At 41.1% G+C, this 21,007-nt stretch overlaps 1 protein-coding gene across 3 annotated transcripts in view; it reads right to left on the bottom strand.

Moving 5' to 3' along the window:
* LOC141772717 (dedicator of cytokinesis protein 3-like) overlaps window positions 1-21,007 on the bottom strand; it is a 53,937-nt gene that overhangs the window by 16,553 nt on the left and 16,377 nt on the right. For all 3 annotated transcript variants that reach the window (XM_074644043.1, XM_074644044.1, XM_074644042.1), the window contains exons 6-35: window positions 20,475-20,623; window positions 18,392-18,476; window positions 17,015-17,056; window positions 15,786-15,940; window positions 15,564-15,645; window positions 15,408-15,468; window positions 15,177-15,324; window positions 14,020-14,108; window positions 11,371-11,496; window positions 7,598-7,722; window positions 7,278-7,440; window positions 7,033-7,139; window positions 5,613-5,784; window positions 5,424-5,521; window positions 4,862-4,945; window positions 4,651-4,751; window positions 4,474-4,555; window positions 3,908-4,078; window positions 3,046-3,238; window positions 2,775-2,902; window positions 2,433-2,579; window positions 2,248-2,346; window positions 2,049-2,143; window positions 1,778-1,853; window positions 1,535-1,635; window positions 1,384-1,442; window positions 1,116-1,264; window positions 914-999; window positions 795-821; window positions 587-682 (exon numbers count right to left, since the gene is read on the bottom strand). In XM_074644043.1, coding sequence (XP_074500144.1) covers window positions 587-682; window positions 795-821; window positions 914-999; window positions 1,116-1,264; window positions 1,384-1,442; window positions 1,535-1,635; window positions 1,778-1,853; window positions 2,049-2,143; window positions 2,248-2,346; window positions 2,433-2,579; window positions 2,775-2,902; window positions 3,046-3,238; window positions 3,908-4,078; window positions 4,474-4,555; window positions 4,651-4,751; window positions 4,862-4,945; window positions 5,424-5,521; window positions 5,613-5,784; window positions 7,033-7,139; window positions 7,278-7,440; window positions 7,598-7,722; window positions 11,371-11,496; window positions 14,020-14,108; window positions 15,177-15,324; window positions 15,408-15,468; window positions 15,564-15,645; window positions 15,786-15,940; window positions 17,015-17,056; window positions 18,392-18,476; window positions 20,475-20,623 — 3,296 coding nt within the window. The remainder of the gene's footprint in view (window positions 1-586; window positions 683-794; window positions 822-913; window positions 1,000-1,115; window positions 1,265-1,383; window positions 1,443-1,534; window positions 1,636-1,777; window positions 1,854-2,048; window positions 2,144-2,247; window positions 2,347-2,432; window positions 2,580-2,774; window positions 2,903-3,045; window positions 3,239-3,907; window positions 4,079-4,473; window positions 4,556-4,650; window positions 4,752-4,861; window positions 4,946-5,423; window positions 5,522-5,612; window positions 5,785-7,032; window positions 7,140-7,277; window positions 7,441-7,597; window positions 7,723-11,370; window positions 11,497-14,019; window positions 14,109-15,176; window positions 15,325-15,407; window positions 15,469-15,563; window positions 15,646-15,785; window positions 15,941-17,014; window positions 17,057-18,391; window positions 18,477-20,474; window positions 20,624-21,007) is intronic.

Here is a 21,007-nt window from a genome sequence, read left to right as displayed (position 1 = left end):
TACCAACTGATGTAACGGATGTACGTGTCTACTTTTTGTCATATCTCACAGATGCTTTATTTTATCATTCCAGTTTTTCACGACTTTGTCAATCAATCTGTTGCTAGTGGCTTCATATCATTGTTTTCTGTTTGTTATAATTAGTGTTTTTTTAAAAGACTAATGTGTTGTGGTCCTAGGGGACCCCAGTCAAAAGCACCCAATTGCAGCCTATGCAGTTTAAACAGATTAGAATAGATAGATAAAATATTTGCAATGGGTATCACACACAATCAGGAGGGTAAGGGTACTCTGTCAGTCATTTTGAAGGAAACAGACACAGGTTTCCTCATGTGCTCTGTCTATTTTCGTTTTACACAATATGCAAATTAACTGTAACTTTCCAAAAATAATAATAATAATCAGTTTTTTATTTTCTTCAGATGACATTAATTACATAACTAATAATGTTTTGAGAAGAAATTAGTTAGCATTTTGTTATGATGCTTGTTTCTTACAGTAGTGTATTCTTGTGTCTCCGGGGACTCCAGTCGGTAGTCCTTGTGTGTTAAATATGTTGGAAGGATGAGGGTAAATCTCAGCATACCTGTAATCCAGTAATCGCTCGACAAGTCTTGTGACTGATGTGACGAATGAGATCCCCGTCTCTCTCCAGGTCTCCTGCTCTATCTTCTCCAGCAGGCTGCACAGAAAATACAGTTAGATGTTCTTACTAAAGGTGACAAGCACAGGAAGTAAATAGTTGTGAATGATAACGTCTCTTCGTCTTAGCTGTGAGAGCATTACAACCTCACCTTGGATAAGGACCAAACAGCTGGGTCCTGACAGCCAAACAACACAGAGAAGTATGTTAGAGGAAAAAGTATTCTGAGTATCACTCCACAGAATCACTAAACACAGGTTTGATGCTTACAAAAGGCTGAAGAGCTCTCTGTGATTATCATCGCCTTTTCCATCCGACACCATGCTGTCCAGCTTATCCATCAGCTCCGCTTCCACCTACACACACACACATTCAGCCAAAAGATGTGGGTATGTGACAAAAAGCTGTCAATTTTTCTTCACAACAGCTACAACGGCACACAATCTGTAGTTCAGAGCATCATAATAATGACCTGTTTGAAGTTGCCGTTTTTCCTCTGCTCCCAGTCCATCATGTCGTGGAAAATTGGGATCATGATGTTTCGAACCTCGGTCTGAGGCACCAGGGTGACGCCGAGGAAGGGACCCATCATTCCGGGAATGAAGTGGGGCTTGTTGTCACCTGGATTACATCGATTCACATAGATAGGAGCCATTTGTTTTTGTTAATTTCATAAAGATATAAATGGAGGTCAGTGTAATAGCATGTGTGTGTGTGTTGAGTCAAGTTGTCTGACGCACCTAATTTTTGCCACATGCTGAAGAGCTCATAAGCCATCATCACTCTCATATCTCCATTCCTACAAAGAAAAGAGTGAAGTATAGAAAGTTAGATAAATAATTAAACTGTGTTGGAGAGAATGCACACAACGAATGTACGGCAGTTTCTCACTTGTCCAGGACTTTCTTTCTTTTAGCCGGGCCGATCGCCTCCAGTTGCAGACTGGGCTGGTTGATGTACAGCACAGTGAGGCTGAAAAAGGAGTTCCACACCTAAACACACACCACAAAGAAATACAGAAGTAAATGCATTGAATCATTAACACTAGTTTCATAAATCAAGTTATGGTAGAGCATCACGTAGAGTGTGGCTTCATGGTGTGGTGAGTTTCCTAAATGCTGTTCAGACACACACCTTGAAATCAAAATCGGCCTCTGAGAAGTTCTTGTGTAGTGCCGGAGACAGGAACTGTGTTGTCACTACGATGATACTGCAGAAAGCAAACATTACACTGTCAGCTCACAAAACCAGGTAGCTGCCAAAAATAGATGAAAAAATCTGCAACACAAGCGTCACCTTCAGAGCAGGATTATCTGAAGAGAGTCTGATCTAATGGTTGGCTGTATTCCCTTACCATCTCTGGGACAAAGAAGACTGCATGACAGAAATGTAAAAGCAGACTCACTGACTAGTTAGAAGCCTCATGACGCTCCAGTCTCGGGGGAAGATCGTCAGTTTCATCAGATTGCGGAACACGCAGAAGATCTTCAACAAGAACTCCTGCCAAGGAATGTATTAAGAAAGTTTATGCAGTCAAGGTATGTAGGAAGCAGGCTGATGCAAAATGCTGTGATCATGCTCTGTGACTCAAAGAGTTTCCCCACCTTCAGCTCCTCTTTGCTGTGGAAGTTGTTGAGTAGATGATGAAAGTGGAGCTCTGTCATCTGACGTAGCAGAGAGAGAAGACAGGAAACATACTCCCCCTGCACGAAAAAAAGGTTAATCAACTCAAAATATGAACTACTTGTTTTTATTGCATGTCAAAGAGGCACATGGAGCGGGAGCATACCGTTATCTCGGCAGTGCACTGGGGACAGCGTTGTCCTCTGGACGTCTCCACTGAGTGAGACTTGCTCATGATGGACAGCAGAGTCTGCAGCAGCACATCCAGAAGGCTCTCCACCATCATCTCCACTTCCTCCTGAACAGAAGACTCCTGAGAGACACAGAGATGCAAACATGCAGCTTAATGGGAATGTTTTAATGTTTGTGCCAACATGCTGCAGCTGCAATACCATCATCCAATATATTTTAAAAGGACATTTTATATTGTATTTTCTAATTCAATTTAACTTTTTTTGTGATTTTAAGTTATATATGTCGAGTATGCATATGGTACAATGTACTGTACCATGGAGCTTGTTTTAATTATGGAAAAGATGCTGCCAAGGATCCCAGAACAGATGAGCAGCTCCCTCTGCTGGCGCAGATGCAGGTGGATGTGATGCAGAACCACCGGCAGCAGAATACTTCGAGACTCTGAGGGAAGAGAGAAAGAAAAAAGGAGAAAGAGTGAGGATGAAGCTGAAAAGAACTGCATCCACATTAGGCTCACATGTATGGATGTTTTGGTATCTTCAGAGAAAGGAAACACTTTGCATAAACCTTCACAATTGTCTCACCAGGGAAGAAGAAGAGGCGGCTCTCGACTGTACGAGCAATGGACTGCAGTTTGACTACATCCATAGACTGGCCAATGTCCACCGTGCTGGGCATGCTCCCTAGGGTGCCCCTGACATATTCGGCTACCTCCTGAACAGTGAACATCTGCAGCAGCTCATCAAAGATATCAGGGAAACTGTTCAACAGTGCTGCCTGTGAGGAGAAACGGAGGAGGAATTTGTAGTGTGCATACGGAATAGCATGTTTCAAAGAAGCTACACTTACACGTATGAAAACACCACAAAATATACCACTTATAACAAATATTGTATTATATTATATATTATATATAGTACATATATATTTGAGTGACATGACACAAAATAAAGCAGCCCAAAATTAAACCTGCTATTTATCTTCTAAAAGGAGCACCAAGATCTTAAAAGAGGAACACAATTGATCTCTTTCCACGACCATAAAGCACTGAGTGCATATCAGTTACTTAAGAATACATTATCCTGGACACACAGCATCTGCTGCATTGTGGAACCAACACAGGGGGGCGCTGTGACTTACTGAGATGGACGAGAGCCCAGGGGTATGACCACAGAAAGGCATGCAGCTGATCACACCCCTAAACTGTCCCAGAGTGAGACAAGGATGGGGCGACAGTTGGGGCGAGGAGTTGAAGCATCAATCACAAAATGCACAGAATGAAGTGAAATAAGTAAAAAGAATGAAACAAGAAACAAGTTAACAAACAAAAATAGATCAATGAATCATGAATACAAACTAAGAGGATGAATTAAAGACATTTATAACCAAAGATTAAGGTGACACACTGCAAGTTGTCAGAGCAGTAGACACCGTTTGCCATCTGACCTGAGTGAACACCAGGTTCTCTGAGCTGCGGCTGTCCAGACTCAGGACGAAGCGGATCGACTGGAAGAGCTCTTGGATGCTCGCTCTGAACTGCTCCTCCTCCATCCCGCAGGTGGCTCTCGAGTACAGGATACGAGACTGGACGATGAACTTGAACAGGTACTCTAGAGCCTGAGGGGGGTGTCGGCAGGGAGCAGATGTACAGAGACATACAGTCAGCGAAGGTGCATGTCATGCCGTACTATGAACTCAATTTTTTTTTTTAAATGTATTGAGTTTGTGGTTGATCATCCAGAGAAAATGAATACATAAAAAGAAATGTTTCTAATTTTCAGGTCTTGTAAGAGAATACTTCTTCACATAATCTCATCAGAAAAGGAAATTCAAGGACTCTGAACACGTCAATATCTGCAGAGATGTTATATAACTTCCTTTCTCTCAGCAGGGAAGTCAATTACTGAGGCCTTATATGGCGTCACATTACTCCTTATCAGTCCTTCTGTTACTAATTAGTCCCAGTAGAAGGAGCCAGGACGGACCAGAAGGAAGTGCGTGTGATACTTTACCCTCATGGCTTCCTGGATGTGGTCCTGTCGGACGACCTCAGCCGAGCGGTCCATGTACCACTTCAGACATCGAATCAGCTCTCTGCAGACACATAGTTTGAAATTATGGGAGTCAATATGAAGTGTGACATTATAGGTGTCTAAATTCAGATGTTTGTGTTTGCTTTGTTGTTGTACTTGTATGCCAAAGCTCCAGCAAAGTGATTTTGGATGTAGGAGTCCATGACAGGTCTGAAGTGGTAGAAACGGCTGTCCCTGAGCAGGTTAATGATAAACACCTAAGCACAAAAACATAATGTATATATATAGATGTTATAATTATTTCCTCTGCTTACAAGCAAAATAAATCAAAAAGTAGAATATTCAGTAGCTCCTCTAATTTTCCTACCAGTGACTGGAAAACCAGCGGCCCGTATTTATCAGTGTTGTCATCTAAAAGACAGAAGAGCGTATCCAGGACATCTCGCAAGAACTGTGAGGAGAAAAAGGAACAACACTCAGCACAGGCATCACATTAAAGGCTTCGCTGCTGACTAAAATAGAAAACAAAGGGTAGCCCCTTCATCCAAAAACATGGCAATAAAACCTATTTTTAATTCTGAAATGATGATGTGACTTCTAAACAATATCAAATATGTTTTTACACAGTAACAGATGTTTTACTTTTACTATTTGTGAATACTTAAAAAAGTCAACATGTGAATGATCTAAAGATGTAAAAGCTTAATACCTAATCTGATAAATCAATATATAAGAATAATATTATATCACCTATAATCAATAAAGTCACACTTAAAGTTTTAATTTAGAAAATTTAAAATTTCTTTCCCAGCCTAAATACTGTACGAGAGGGTATTTCATTGATGTTGAAGCTAAATATATTATTACACAGAAGGTAAATATACTTTAAATCGTTCACGTCAACAGATAAATAATGTGACGACAGTGACCTTGACAATCTCCTCTCCGCTAATCTGACGTAACCGACCGAGGATGTCCAACACTCTGTCTGGATGGGCCTTCCAGTTCAGAAGAGCCAGAAGGTCCACTGAAGACAGAATTAAATAAAATTGAGTTGAATTGAATTGAATAGGAAGTAAAAAAATATATAAAGAAGAGCATGTAAGGTGTTTGATTACCATTTTGTGTGAGTTTGGTGGAGCAGAGTATCGTGGAGACCCAGAAGGTTTCTTTGGGGCTTCTCTGGAAGGGCAGGTTGGCCGGCAGGTTGGGGCAGCTGTTGAAGTCCTCTTTACAGCAGGGCAGACTCAGGTACAGGCCCTGGTTACTGAAGGTGGCATTTTCATCACACTAGAGGACGGACATCAGAGGGAAAGAGAAGATTCATTAAGGTTTGGAGACAATGCTACAGCACCATCATCATCATCATCATGGGACAGAGAGTTGGGGTTCTCATCAATAAGTGGTCTCATTAAAGCTGCAGCGAGGTGCTCTCATGTTGGTGACTGGCCTCTGAGCTCAGAAACATTTGATTGGCTCTTCTAGCTCTAGTAGAGTGGCTAACCAGTCACCGACCAATGAAAGAAGTTTTAGCATATTAGCACATAAGCATATTACTTTGAGTAAGCTTTCTGGCTTCGTAGCATACTAATGTTGCTGCTAATGTTTTGTGTTACGACACAAAAATGTTATTCTGAGGGTGACACTTTAGCAACAAGATACGTTCATCATACACAATGCTAGCATGCTAAAACATGGATATGACAGGGATATACTACTGTATAAAGTCTAGAGCAGGGATACTCAACTTGTTTTACCCGGGGGCCACTTTTACAGAATGACAGGAGGCCAGGGGCCAGTTAATAATCACCTAACAGACAATCAGAATCAATTTATTTTCATTTTGAATTCGAAAATAGTCAGCGGTCCACCCGGCACCCTATCTGGCCCACCGGCTGTAAGTTGAGTGTCACCGGCCTATAGTTTGGGGTCATAGGAGGTTTCAAAGATTGATATATTGATGCTAGTTATATAACCAGGCTTGAAATACAGTAATGATCTTTTCCAGTGCTAAGTAAAAGGCAACCTGCTTTATATTTTTGAGGACCTCTCTTCCGAATGCACAGAGTGAAAATCGTCACAGACATATTATTTACATACTTTCGAAGCGCTTTGCTGGATTATGTCATCCTTGAAATAATTTTTTTACGAGACAACTCTCTAACTGCTGTGGTCATTCCTGAATAGGAATTTAGGGCCTAAAAATGAGGATCACAGGCTCTGCATAAAACACTTTTCATGTTACTGTTGGATCAGTCACTCAGGGCTGCTTAGCTATCACAGTGTAGCTGCTGTACATGTTGTGGTGAAGGAGAGCAGACAAAATGGATGGTGCATTTAATTACATGTAGTCAGAGTAAGAACAGACCATGTTTGCTGAGGAAATACAATAAAGTCACACAGAGAGCTGCCAGCAGCTGAGGACTACCCACCAACACAGAAACACCCCACCACTCCACTCTTAATTTAAAAGTTAAATACTCACAGTTGATACAGAACACTATGTATCTAAATTGTGTGTGTTAAACTTGCACATACCTTGTACACATATAACTCATGGCTTTCATCTGACAGTGTGGTCCCATCTTCTCTCATCAGAGGAGTGAAAGCAAAACCAAAGAGTTTTTTCTCTCCTTTGTCTTTAGCTGAAAGGAAGCACATCATATCATCATGCATCATCATGCTGTATCTACACAGCACAAACCATACTTGTATAACTCAGAGCGTGATCCAATCTGTCTGCGCTGAGGAATGACTGCCACTGGGCTGCATTAGTGACTCACTGGAGCAGTGTCTGAACTCAAAGCGTAGGTGGGATCCTCTGAAACGATCTATGGGAATGGGCAGCTTGACCATCTCGCTCCAGCGAGGGCTGTTGTTGTGGTAGAGGACAAAAGAACGATATTCACTGGTGTTGGGCTCCCCGCTGCCCAAACTGATGCAGTCCTGAGAAGAAAAGGAGCATGGTGGGATATTTTTAGTGACATATACCGCTAATGACGTTTCAAATGAATGCGTGGATGTATGGGAGGAAGGTTACACTCGTCATGACTCATATGCGGATGATATAGCACACAGTAACTCATGTACATATGTGTCATACTTTGAGTGTGTCCCCGTCTGCATAAAGTACATAGAGGGTGACTTCGATGTTCTTCTGGACGCTCTTGCCGCCCCTCTCAAACTCTCCCCGCTCCAGGGTCAGATACAGGTCATTGCGTGTGTCACCTAAGACAATTACACAGAGGAAACTTCAGTTAAAGGGAAACTAATCCAACATGTCAAGGTCTGTTTACAGGTCTTGGGGAGTACTACTGCATAAAAAAGTTGTAAAATGCCCTATGTGGTTCCCTCTGGAGTGCCACAAGTGATGTCACTTGAGGCAATGACTGCTGGGGACAGCGAGTTTAAAAATGAAAAGAATCTGGGGGTGTGAAGCACGGACGTGTTATAAGAACTGGATATCAGACTCATCCAGTCGCTTGAATGAAAATTCTATCTTCCAGGTTTGCTTCTGCGTTGCTGCCAAACGCCCACATGTTCCCGCTCAGCCAATAGAAGTCGGATGACGTCACACACATAAAATTTCCTTTTCTAAGCTTTACATACATCCATGGTGTGGAGAAAGAAGAAAGGTTTACTAGACCTCTGTAGCCCACTCCTCATCTCTGCTTGAGGCTAGGGGCTCGAGGCTACATTCATTAGCAGCTATTAGCATAACACACCTGACGTCAGGCAAGTTGCTATGTGGATAATTTAGGCATCAGGTTTTGACAAGGAAGACGAATGCTTTTAATAAAAAAAAGACCATATCTCTGGTTCTGCTGCATCGATTTAGATTTTTTCTTTTTGTCCTTTGTGAGTTCGACAATGTTATAGGAGTGCAATGCTAAATTTGCACTCTTTTAAGCTTGACCACAAACTGTATATAAGAAGTGGACATAGTCAGCGTGATGTCACCCATTGGTGCACGGATTGCTGTTTTGAAGCCTCAAGTTTGGCATTTTGGCCGTCACAATGTTGATTTTTGGTCTTTGGCATCTTGGTTTTTGGCCGTCGCTATCTTGTTTTTTTGCAACCAGAAGTGACACAAGAGGGTAGAGCTAAGTACAACTGAACGCTGAATAAGAAAATTTTAGGAGACCAAAAAGGTTGTAATTAACTTTCATGTACTGAAAACACATGGTTAAAGGGTTTAAGTATAAGACGAAAACACGGACAACTCCAAGACCGGACAACGCCATGGTAGCGACCTGTCAATCTCCTACGCCACGCCCTAAAGCATCCCCTGCTTTATGGTCTAATTGACTCTAAATGGGATCATAATTTACTAAATGAACATCATGCTGTATTGAAGAAGACTTGAAACTAGCGATTGAGACCATAAACTCATGTTTACAATGTTTACTGAGGTAATAAATCAAGTGAGAAGTAGGCTCATTTCTCATAGACTTCTATACAATCAGACTTCTTTTTGCAACCAGAGGAGTCGCCCCCTGCTGGCTGTTAGAAAGAATGCAAGTTTAAGGCACTTCTGCATTGGCTTCACTTCTCAGACCCGGAGTTGCCCACTGAGCTTGATACACTAGCTAGGAAGTCATGCGCAAAATCATTGCCTTTTGAGGTTCAAGCTAGAAACCACAATAGGACAAAAACATATAAAAAATTCCCAGACTATGAGAACAAACATGTCTCCTGCCTTGGTGATGTTAATAAGTTATAATGTACATGTCAGCCTCTGCTCCACTGAGGAACTGCGAGTGGTCAACATAAATTAAGACTAAGATGTGCACCACACGTCATTGTTCTTGTCGATGAGAAATGACCCTGCTGAGCTGTGATACACTGTAGCTCATGACTGCCTCAGCACCTTTTGTGAGGTCAGTGTTTAATGCAATAAATATCAGTGGCAACAGTGGAGGAAGATATTGCAGTTATTTATAAAATCAGATTATAGTTATTTATATCCAAGTCATTTCCTTGGGGACGGATGAGTCACAAGAGGTGATATTGGGAGGTATTTCAGGCTAACTGGAGAGGAGAGGAGAGGAGAGGAGAGGAGAGGAGAGGAGAGGAGAGGAGAGGAGAGGAGAGGAGAGGAGATGGGAGAAGAGGAGAGGAGAGGATCATACATTCTCAGTAGACAGAAAGCAGAGCAATGATATCTGATGAAATATACCGAAATAAACACACACCTCTCCCTTTCTCTCTCTCTTTGAGTTATCTTTGAAGACCTCTGCTCTTCATAAGTTGCTCTGCACCTGACCTAAATGCCGATCTCACACAAACAGGGAGTGACAAATCGGAGAGCCTCCCAAATACCAGCGGTGGAAGAAGTACTAATCCCAACACAACAACTTATAGTCCATTACAAGTAAAAGTCCTGCATTCAAAATCGTACTTGTCAATACTGATGCATCAATGTGTAAGTGTCACATTTACATTTACTATTGTAGCAGGTGGACGTGTGTCTAGTTTGAACTACTTTATATACAGTTAGGTAGTCTCTCATGCGTGTGGTGTCCACACCCGCAGCATTGCTGCTGCTAGCCCCTTTCTTTCTACAGAGTTTACCTTTCATAATGGCCATTTCACCTAATCATGAATGTCATTTATATTCATTTTAGATAGAAAAAAAGTTAAGAAGTATGTACCCATTTGTAAATAATAGTAATAATCTACAACAAAAAGTCACACTGCAAATATTTCAGAATAAAAGCCTTGTGTTAACAAATGAAGGAATTCGGTCCACAGAAAAACGCTAGAGGACTTTTATTTTGATATGGAAATAAGGAAGTGTTGAGTTAAAAATATATATATTTACTTGTTTTCATGTATGTGACATATTCTACAGATATAGACATTGAAACTGTAGTAATGTTGCTGGTCTGATGTCAAGACGGTCAAAAGATCATTTTCAGTGCAGAGGTGGAATGTAATGAAGTTCATTTACTCAAGTACTGAACTTAAAGCTTCAGTGGGTAGAATTGGAGCAAATATGATTAAAAAAAAGTTATTTTTATAAAACGGTCACTATAGCCTAACAGTAGTGCATGAGCACACCGGTGTCCTACCAGCGGTAAGAAAAGCTAAAAGCCGCAACATTAAAGTGATACTCACACATAAATGCATCAATTATAACCCAGTAATATTATATATATTTATGTCATTCTGAAACTGGTCATTCTGCAGAATGAGTACTTTTTCATTTGGTAGTTAAAGTATATTTTGATGCTAATACTTTTGTACTTTTACTTAAGTAAATATTTTTACACTGTGGTACTGTTACTTTTACTCAAGTAAAATATCTGAATACATCTTCCACCACTGTTTCACTGTCTATCTTTGCTGTGAACCGCGTGCGGCATGCAGAAAAATAGGCAAGACCCTGAATCTCTAGAAGAAAACGCAGCTGACACACAGACGAGCAGCAACGCTCCTGTGGGCTGTGTGGCCGCTCTAACCTGTTAACATGAGTGCCAAAATAAAAAGCAAGAAGTTCTGTGACGCACACACAGACAGTGTGGCCCGGACGTCATACAGTTTAAAGGAGGAATGTCTCTTTGGTGTAACTTCAACAATTCATAGACATCAGATATGTAACGAGAGGCAACTAGTATTGTACCAGTACACTCTGCTCTCCTACATCTTTCCAACATCATTTCCTGCTGTTTACTTGTATTAAATATTTAACCCCCATTCTTGCTTTTCTTACATCCTTTTTGCCCCGTCTCTGTCCTCCTTCATCTGCATCCTCTGTACCCTGAATGTGACCGTCCCCTCGTTTCATTCCTCCAAGCCATCTGTCCTCTGGTCTCCACCTCCTCCCTGAACCTCTCTGTCCCCATTACCGCCCACTGCTCTTTGCCTCCTTACCTGGCAGGATGACATCTGGGAAACCCAGTTTGCGTGTGAGTGCCAGGGCCCTGTTGAACACAGCCTGGTTCTCCCGTCTGATCTGCTCCAACTCACCCCGCAGCAACTGCAGGGAAATGATGAGGCCTGAGGGCAGGAAGGGGGCGGGAGGGTGGCCATGTTAGTGTGTGTGTGTAAAAGGGGGGGGAAAGGGCAAATGAAGAGGTGTGGGGTTGTGGGAGGAAAGTGGAATTGAAGAAAAGAAAGCGAAGGGACGAAGAAGAAGGGAGATGTGAGAAGGGAGGGACAGAGGGGTATTAAAAGGACATTAGTCAGAACGTGGGGGAGGAGAAGACAGACACGAGAGTGGATGGAGAGACGTGTTCAGAGCCAGGGACAACAGAGCGGGGAGGAGAAATGGTGTAGTGAAATTACGCAAAGAAGCAAGAAAAAATATGGATACCACACAAATTTAGTGACAGATTTTTGCGTGGCATGAGTCATATATCAAACTGTGAGATGCACCATAAAAAAAAGTGATCGTGAATTAGGAGTGTTCACGTTTACAGTGAGGCCAAATTGACCTGCATTATCTTTTCATAGGAGCTAACTCAACGGCTGAGTTGATGTGTTTTCTCCTTCAGGTGATTATTATCACAGTGACAGTTTGGGGTAGGGTGATATACTGTGAGGTCATTTTAATTGACATTGATAAATATCAGTGTATAGTTTCTATACTATCCTCTGTTGTAAAACAATTTATAGATAAATTAATCTGAGGGGAATGTTTGTTTATGTCTGATTCAATGAATTAAAGGAATAGTTTGACATTTTGGGAAATATGCTTATTCGCTTTCAGAGCAGAAATCATTACTTGATTAATTGGTTAATTGATCAATAAGCAAACAATTCTAATAATCAATTTATCATCATTTGACGATTTTTAAAACAAAATAAAAATTCTAAATCTTCTCAAATGTGAATATTTGGCTGGCATTAAACATCGTTGAGCTTTGGACAGGGCTCTGGGAACTATTTTCTGACATTTCATAGACCAAACAATTACAGTAATTGAGAAAATACTCGGCAGCCTTATTCGCTGTTTTGCCGATAGATAGAAGAGAATACTGATACCACTCTCTTTTTTGTACTTTGAATATGAAGCTACAGCCAGCAGTCGATTAGCTTAGCTAAGGACAAGTTCAATTTCTCTACAGAAATAGTCCCCCCACATAATCCCCCGTAAAACCACAAAGTGTAATTTTTACACTTGTGCTTTTGTTCAGAGTTTTTAAAAAAAGAGATACTGTGGGTTATCTAATGAGCTTGAGAGGTGCTGGTAGGCATGTTTTTTACATTTGGACAGAGCCAGCTGCTTCTCACTGTTACTAATCTTTGTGCTAAGCGAACTGGCTGCTGTCTGGAGCTTCTTATTTACCATACAGACATGAGAGTTGTATCGATCTTTTCAATCTAACTCTGAAAACACACAGCGATGCAAAGATCTTGTAAATCCAAAACTTCTTTAAAGCAGTCCTGTTCATTAATTTTCAACACTGCAAGCAACAACCTAATACAACCAGAGATGTTTAAGGAATAGTTACCTCAATATAAACAATATATGAAAATCTCTAATAGCCAATACATTTTTATCATTTCATGGTAGATATTATCATATAAACGCTACACTTTTCACAGTGATCAACACTATATCATGACAAAGAATGTCCAATTCATGAGATCTGAAAAGGTTATCATATATTACAAAAATTATAATAATAAGATGTCGATCGTTTTGGTTTTATTTATTTTATATAGTCGTCAATAGCAACGTGCCTTTCCTGAAACAATGTCCTGTTTTCTGAGAATAATAAACAAACCTCATAGGCACAATTTTGTTTGGAACTAATTTCTACGAAGGAAATAGTCCCTATAAAAACTGTAGACAGCATGTTCACTATGACATTGTGTCTAGAAAGACGTGTTGCTGTTGAATTTTTAATTTTGCGATGCTTTGAGCAAATGAAGTTCCATTAATCTCCATAGTACTCGACTGGAGGCGGAAATCTAGCCAAAAAGCAAACCAAAAACTGTCTATATGTTGAGATACCAAAACACAATTGCATATATCCTACTCTTGATCCAATATATATTTATCAGCAGTCACATGACCTGAACCCCTACGTGCTTACTCACTGTGAGCTGCTTTGGATAAAAACATTAGTAACAAATGTTGACTTTGACTTTTTTGTCTTTAAATTCAAACCAGGGCTGCCTGGTGGTTAGCACTGCTGCCTCACAGCGAGAGGGTCCTAGGTTCAAACCCAGCTTGGGGCCCTTCTGTGTGGAGTTTGCATGTTCTCCTTGTGTTAGTGTGGGCTTCTCCGGGTTCTCCGGCTTCCTCCCGCAGTCCAAAGACATGCAGGTTAGGTTAATTGTTGACTCTAAATTACCCGTAGGTGTGAATGTGAGCGTGAATGGTTGTCTGTCTCTATGTGTCAGCCCTGTGATAGTCTGTACCCCGCCTTTGCCCAGCGCCCCCGCGACCCTGAATAAGATAAGCGGTTACAGATAATGAATGGATGGAAATTCAAACCAAAAAAAAGAAGGTGTAAATCTAATCCTGGAGAGACCGAACAGGTAACAGATCTGTAGAGACAACATATTTACCATAGTTGGTGCTGGGAGCTGAGTACTTGGTGTTGGACTTGCGGATGATGTTCTCCTGTATCTGGTACCACTCGTTCTCATTGTTGCATCTGGAGAGAAAGATAGTTGGGTGGGGCTGTTAACAACACACCCATTAGTGGGTCCAGATGGAGGGATCGGGATTGTGTGCATGGGGACTACATGAACAGCATGTGTCCCAGAGCCGATTTCCTCCTGGAGAAAAGGTAGCAGCAGGGGGAGGTGCTATCAAGCAGCACATTAGCCCAAATGCACAGCTCACTAAGCAAACCTGACAGCCAGCTCTCTACCAGCCTTTTTCATTACTGTGGGCCCGTAGGCCCCTGGGATGGCATGGGGAAACGCACAGACTGGAGCGTTATAGGAGCCGACAGTTTGGAGGCAGCTCGGCACTGAATCACTGCTTGCTTTTTAAAGGGAAGAGCTCTTCGCCTCAGCAGAGGAATCCAATAAAAACGACAGCTTTCTATTCTGGAAATCTGTATTTCACACTGAGCTGTAAAGTTATCCTGAAAATACTACACAAGAAAAAAAGTCACACACACAACGGAATGGCAAAGCGTATGAATAACCTCTGACCCGGAGCGGACGCTGAGGAGGACAGTGCCGACGCAAGGAGATGTTCTAGCTGTTGACTGACAAGAGAATATGCTGAGCTTGGTGGTTTTTGTCCTCTAACTTTGCTCCATTATCTAAGTGTCATCTCTCTCTGCCTCTTCCCCTCTCCTTCTCTGCACCTCCCTCCTTCACTGGGGTTGGCCGGCGTACAGGAGTGGCTCTTTGTGGCAAAGCCTAACAGAAGCAGCCAGATTCACAACACGCCAAGTGCCCTATCTCAGGCCCGGGGTGAGCAGCTATTGATTTTCCAGAGGACACTTCATTATCATTCTGGTCAAAACACACCAGGCATCAACACTGAAGCACTAGGTTGTCATGCACCACATTTGCAGAACATTCACACATTCCCGCCTCACTGCATAGACTCTTTAACTCAATTTCGAGTAGAACAGAAGCTATGCAACTTCTAGGCAGACCATTTTTGTGATAATGTTCTGTTTCACACTTTAAAATGCCAGAGGAATTAGTTTCTGAGCGGCTGTATTTATAATCAAGAAGAAGAGCTTCACACGTATACTCACGTATAAACTTTGAGCACAAAGTCCTTCTCCTCTTTGAGGTCTGTGATGGTGTGGAAAACATCACTCATGGCAAGAACAGCGCAGCCATAAGGTCGTCTGTACTGCACATGAGGTGGGCCTTTCTTCGAGTCGTTCAGCAGCATACGACCTGGAAACAAAAAGGAGAGGGACGCGCTAAGAAGAAACACTGATAAACCAAACCTCTGTCATTAAACACTCTATTTTATTTACCAGTTCTTATGACATGTGCAACGATGTACAGGTCTCTCTTCAAGTCTTTACTGCTCAGGTCCTAAAGGGAAATGGGATGAAAATATGTTAGCGGAAGAGTTGAAAGATAGAAAGAAGAATATTTTCATTTAACGTCTAGAAGGGAAAATATGTTACCGTGAAGAGAGCACACAGACGATCAACCTTTTCTGGATTCTTTGGTCCTCCATTTTTGTTCAGTTTCACCATGAACTTCTCACTGCAAAATAAGCCAGTTCACAGTTTCAGAGTGTCTGTCAACCACAAAATGCCTCAGTCAATCTGCTGGTCAGAGATAGTGTGCAGACATGTGTGTGCTTGCCCATTGCATGCACAGTGCACTGAGATTCCCCTACATACCTGATCTGTTTGGCCTCACGAGTATCATACAGAAAGAAGAAGACGTCTGCATCCTCGCTGATGCTGTTGTAAGTAAAGCTCTTCAGATTGATGAAGAGGTGGTGCGACACGGGGACACGGCAACCGTCACCGTGCCGCTGTCTCGTGCTGTCACCCTGGGAACGGAGAAGAAAGTGACCGCTAACAAGACGGGTCCTTACTGCGAGCCAGGCCAAGTACCTGCCGCTCTGTATTTAGATAAGCTTATTTAACAGATCAATGGGGGTTCTATAAGGGGTGAATAATTCATTGATATATGCTCTACAGTATATTTCATCCTGTCACATGTACATGCTATCACTAGCCATGCATATTACAAGAAATGATGAATGAATGATAGAAACTGCAGCTCTGGTGGGTTTGTATTTGATGTTAGGGGATGCAGGGAGGGTGCATTCCTGTGATGTAAACTTCTCTACTTATATGATGTATGACAACTTTTGGGAAATGCTCTAATTTGCTTTCTTGCCTAGAGTTAGATGAGGAAATCTGCCTGTTTAATATGAAGATACCGGCAGCAGTCGGTTAACTTAGCTTAGCACAAAGACTGTAAACGGAAGGAAGCAGCTAGTCTGTCCAAAAGTAACAAAATCCATGGGCCAGCACATCTAAAGCTCAATAATTAACGTTATATAGTCTGTACATAAGCCAAGGTGTACAAACGAAATGTTGTGGTTTTAAGGCCTTCTCTCAATAAATATGAGCTTAATCTAGCCTTTATGGGAGATATACTAGAGTCTACATGAAAAAATAATAAGAAGAAGAACAAATGACATATTAAAATACTACATCCCTTAGTGGGAGTCAAAATGCAACAAGTCTTTAAACTGGTGTTTCCACAGAAATTAATTTCAGTGGTCACAACTATGTAAAGAGCCCTATACAGCACCATTTGTGCATACAACTTGGGGCATATGTGGTCCCAGTGGGAATCAACCCTCACACTCTGGCAGCGTTGGTGTGAGGTTCCTATGGAGCATGGCAGTGACACCTTATAATTTGAATTTTATATCAAGGTCTTCTAACCCTACAAGCTTTTATCCTCAGTACAATTAGAGAACTTCCTAGATCACCAAATCTAAAGGTAATGAGTGCGCTGACTTGAGTGTACAGAGTGAAATATAAAAACGACAGATGAAGAGACTGGCACAGTATGAAAGGGTCTGATGATTTTGTAAACAAGACTATACCTGGGTTGTGCTTTGCTGACCACAGTGTCTGCTGGATACGTGCTAAAAAAGAGCGAAGTTCAAAGGAAAGATGTCAGATCAGTCAGTCCATTCTTTACTCTTCCCACACAGCAATGAACTTATTTACCTTATAGCAGCTTCAGACACGCACTACCTGAGCGATGCCCCGCTCGATGATTCAAATCTGACAAAATTTCACCTACGTATGTTGCAGAGTGGCTATACTACTGCTCCTGCAGCGCTAAAAGAAGCCCACATGAGGCAAAACGTGAGCGTGTGGGAGAGGAGAGGACAAAGCCAGCATCGCCCACACACACCTCTCTGCTCAGCAGCCTAAAAAGAACTCCTCTACTCCCCTACCTGAAGAGGTGCCAAGGCCTTGTGCCCTGCCAAAAACAAGCTCACTTTCATCGACAGAGTCAGGAGGATTTTTGGCAAGGAAGAGCTACGCTGTTGTTTCTGGACAGAGCATTTAGTGCACAAACATTCTGCGTGCAAAGCTGAGAAACATGGCGATGGGATAATGGGAGGCTGCGGGGCAGTTGGAGAGTGTTTTGATCAGCATATGGAGCTTCAACTTCTGACCAGAAAGGATCTCCCTCCTAGATAACAGTCTCCAGCAGTATTACATTAGATTTCATAACATCTGTGCTGTAATCGCATATTTCTAAAATTGGATCTGCTTCAGTAAGTCTCTCTCTTTCTCTCTCTCTCTCTGCGTGTATACGTTTGAAAGTCCCATGTCACTGAAGCCAAAATACATTTGAGACATAACTTATTTATAGAAATATGTCTGTAGTCTGGTTGGTGGATTAAAGCAACCAAGAGTAAAATATGTAATTTATTTTTAAAAATAACAATAAAAAATTGATTTGTATGTATTTTCCCATAGCCTCACCTGGGACTGTCACTTTGCATTACGTCTGCATTGCTAGCTGGCAATCACGCTTGTGATAGTCACGTGCATGTAAGAGAAGGGACACACTCAATATGGCGGTAAGATAAGCATAAAGAACAGGTCACATGAGGCGGCTCTAACAGCTGAATCGCTCTCTCTCTCTTGTGAGTCACCTTCTTATGGATGATTTGATAATCGGTACATTCACACATCCCTACACATCTAACAACACATTCCTATAGGCAAAACTAAGCTGTGCAATGACAAAAAAAAAATCTCACAGTGTGTAAAGACAGCATCATTTGAGTCATTGCAATAGATATACATAGTTTATCTGGTGTAGTACAGTATATGCACTTAATTGTATTTTTATCCTTCATAGAATGCACATTTAGTTTATTAATTCATTGCATTCAATAATTCACGTGGGTGAATTTGCATAGCATGCACTGGTTCAAGAATATTCCCATCCAACATACCAGTTTGTGTAGCTCTGATATGCTGATCTGATCTGGATCCACCATTTCAAATTCTTTTCTGGGAACAAGGTCTAAGCCAAGGTGCCTGGTGAAAGAGGGATTAGGGATGTATAACAAAGAAGACAAAAAATTGTCACAACTTTTCGCAAAAGGGTATCAAATGTTGAACTCTACACATAAAATCTTAGTGTTCTTTTTCACTTGGAGTTAGTTTTTAAAGATGTCAAGAATGTGTCTCATTCAACTTTCAAATTAAATCTTAAAACATTGCTTTATAAACATGCCTTTGTACAGTTATTTAAGTACTGTACTTAGGTCTAATAATTGTATTTCTGTTGCTGTCTGCTACTTTATACCACAACATTTCAGAAGAAAAATATTGTACTTTTTCCTTCGCTACATTTATCTAGTTACTAGTTTACATATTAAATGAACAGTTTGACATTTTGGGAAATGTGTTTATTCGATTTCTGGCGGAGAGTTAGATGAGAAGGTTGATACCACTCTCTACAACTGTTTATTACAACGGTTAGTGTGGATGTAGCTAGCCATAAATCTGCCTACCAGCACCTTTAAAGCTCACTAATTCACACAGTTTATTAAATCCGTACAAAAACTGAACTGTAAAAATTAAAGTTTGCTGTTTTACTGGGGGGTTTATGTGCCAGACTATCTCTTGGCTAAGCATATTAACTTCCTGGAGTCTCCAATGGTTGCCTGGAAACTGCTCAGGGCCAAGATATAGTGGTAATAGGCATATTTCCCAAAATGTCAAACTTTTGCTTCAATATTTTGCATTCAAAACACAATATTACTTTATCAAACATCATGCATTTGTTATAGGTTTAGTTAGTAACTCATGAACAGTATTTAAAGTTGTTAAATGTAGCTCCACCTCAACCAGCTGCAATATTAAAATGCTAATAATAATATGTTAATGCATCATTTCAATAATCAATGATGCAATGTATATAATATATCACTCTAAAAGAGGCCATTCCGCAAAATGGGTACTAATTGTATTATCATCATTATCATTAGGCAGTGTTAATTTAAATTCCAGCAATGCATCATGCAATTATTATTATTGTTGTTTGTTCCTCCCCAAATAATTAGCTGTCACATGGGTACAATGTTGACAATATAAGTAAAGGTAATGGAGTAAAAACATAATGTAACAAAAATGGAAATACACAAGATAAGTGTGTCTACTTATAACCACTAAAACTTATGCTCATATAAACTGTATTCTGTGCCAGTTTTCTGTTTGATGTGTTGATATCAGTCTGATACTGAATGCAATATTCAAACAGAAAACTCAACTTTGGAAACATTTGGATCTAGAATTGGGATTTATGGGTTTGAAATGTACTTAACCACTCAACATGAGTTTGTATTAAAGAAACCCACCAAAGAGGCTAAGGGATTAAAGGGGTTAAGCACAGTACTGGAGTAAATGTTTCCTTACACCTCTGGTTCATGCTGTTGTATATCATACTCTAACCATTCTCTTAAACTAAATTGCGCAGCCTCAAATCATGGAGAACTATCAGCGCTGTTGGGATCTGACCATGAAATCAGATCACTACAGCTCTCAGGTCAGTGTGCACTACAGAGCCCTGACCTCAACACGCATGGTGAACAAAATACAGTGAATTTCAGGCTCCACTTCTGAGTTCTTGTTTTTTCACATTAACACTTACGGTATAGTTCAAGTGTATTTTTATGTGCAAGTGTGCCATGAATCTTATAATAAACTGACAGATGCCCCCCTCCACATTAAGCTCTTCCTGAGAGCCCTCACATCTTTATCTCTGTTATGGATGCCTGTCACAGCTCAGTCGGATGAAGTTTAAAACTGGCAACAGTAAGAATATGGCTTTACAGTTCCTCCAGGGGGATGTGCATTGACTTTAAGCCGCTTGAGATTCACTCATCTGCTAAATGACCATAAAATTACATCATAGACGATGCTATTTCACACCCACTCATCCAGTGTTGTAGATCTCTCCGGTGCTAAAGAAATATTGTATTCCCTGGTAGCCAATCTTGATAGAATGCACTCAGTACAAGAGTAACTCACTCATTGCCCCAGTCAAGCCGTACAGTGATGTGCCGCTTAATCTCACGAGTCTGGTCCTGGGCGAGGTGACCCTGGATCAGCTGCCGACGCAGGTCGATGAGCTCGTTCATCACATGACGCAGCTTATGGAATAGATCCACCTTGTGTTTCTGTAGAAGCAGCCAAAAAAGACTTAGTTAGGATATGTGATCTCCTCCTACTGCAGCATTTATGTAAAAGACAAATCCAGAATGTACTTCATATCATCGGTTTTGTTAATTGTTTAGTATCACTCTATAACTACAAAGCAGTGAGAAAAATAAGAGTCTACATGCAGCTGGTTCTCTGTTATCAGACTCTGATTAATTGTACATTCAGTTAGCGTATGATCAAGACAAAAAAAACACGTACTAACCACTTCTGCCTGCCTGTGCAGGTAGCAGAACAAATATGTGTCGCTACTAATATTTAAAGCCCACTGGTTTTGTTAATGAAACAAAAAAATAAATTCCCCTTGCAAGTCTGCTTTGACCTCCTCACGGTAATGAATTTCG

This window comes from Sebastes fasciatus, chromosome 8 (assembly GCF_043250625.1).
Source record: "Sebastes fasciatus isolate fSebFas1 chromosome 8, fSebFas1.pri, whole genome shotgun sequence".
In the NCBI taxonomy this organism is placed as follows: Eukaryota; Metazoa; Chordata; class Actinopteri; order Perciformes; family Sebastidae; genus Sebastes; species Sebastes fasciatus.
This window is presented reverse-complemented; position numbering and strand designations above follow the sequence as displayed.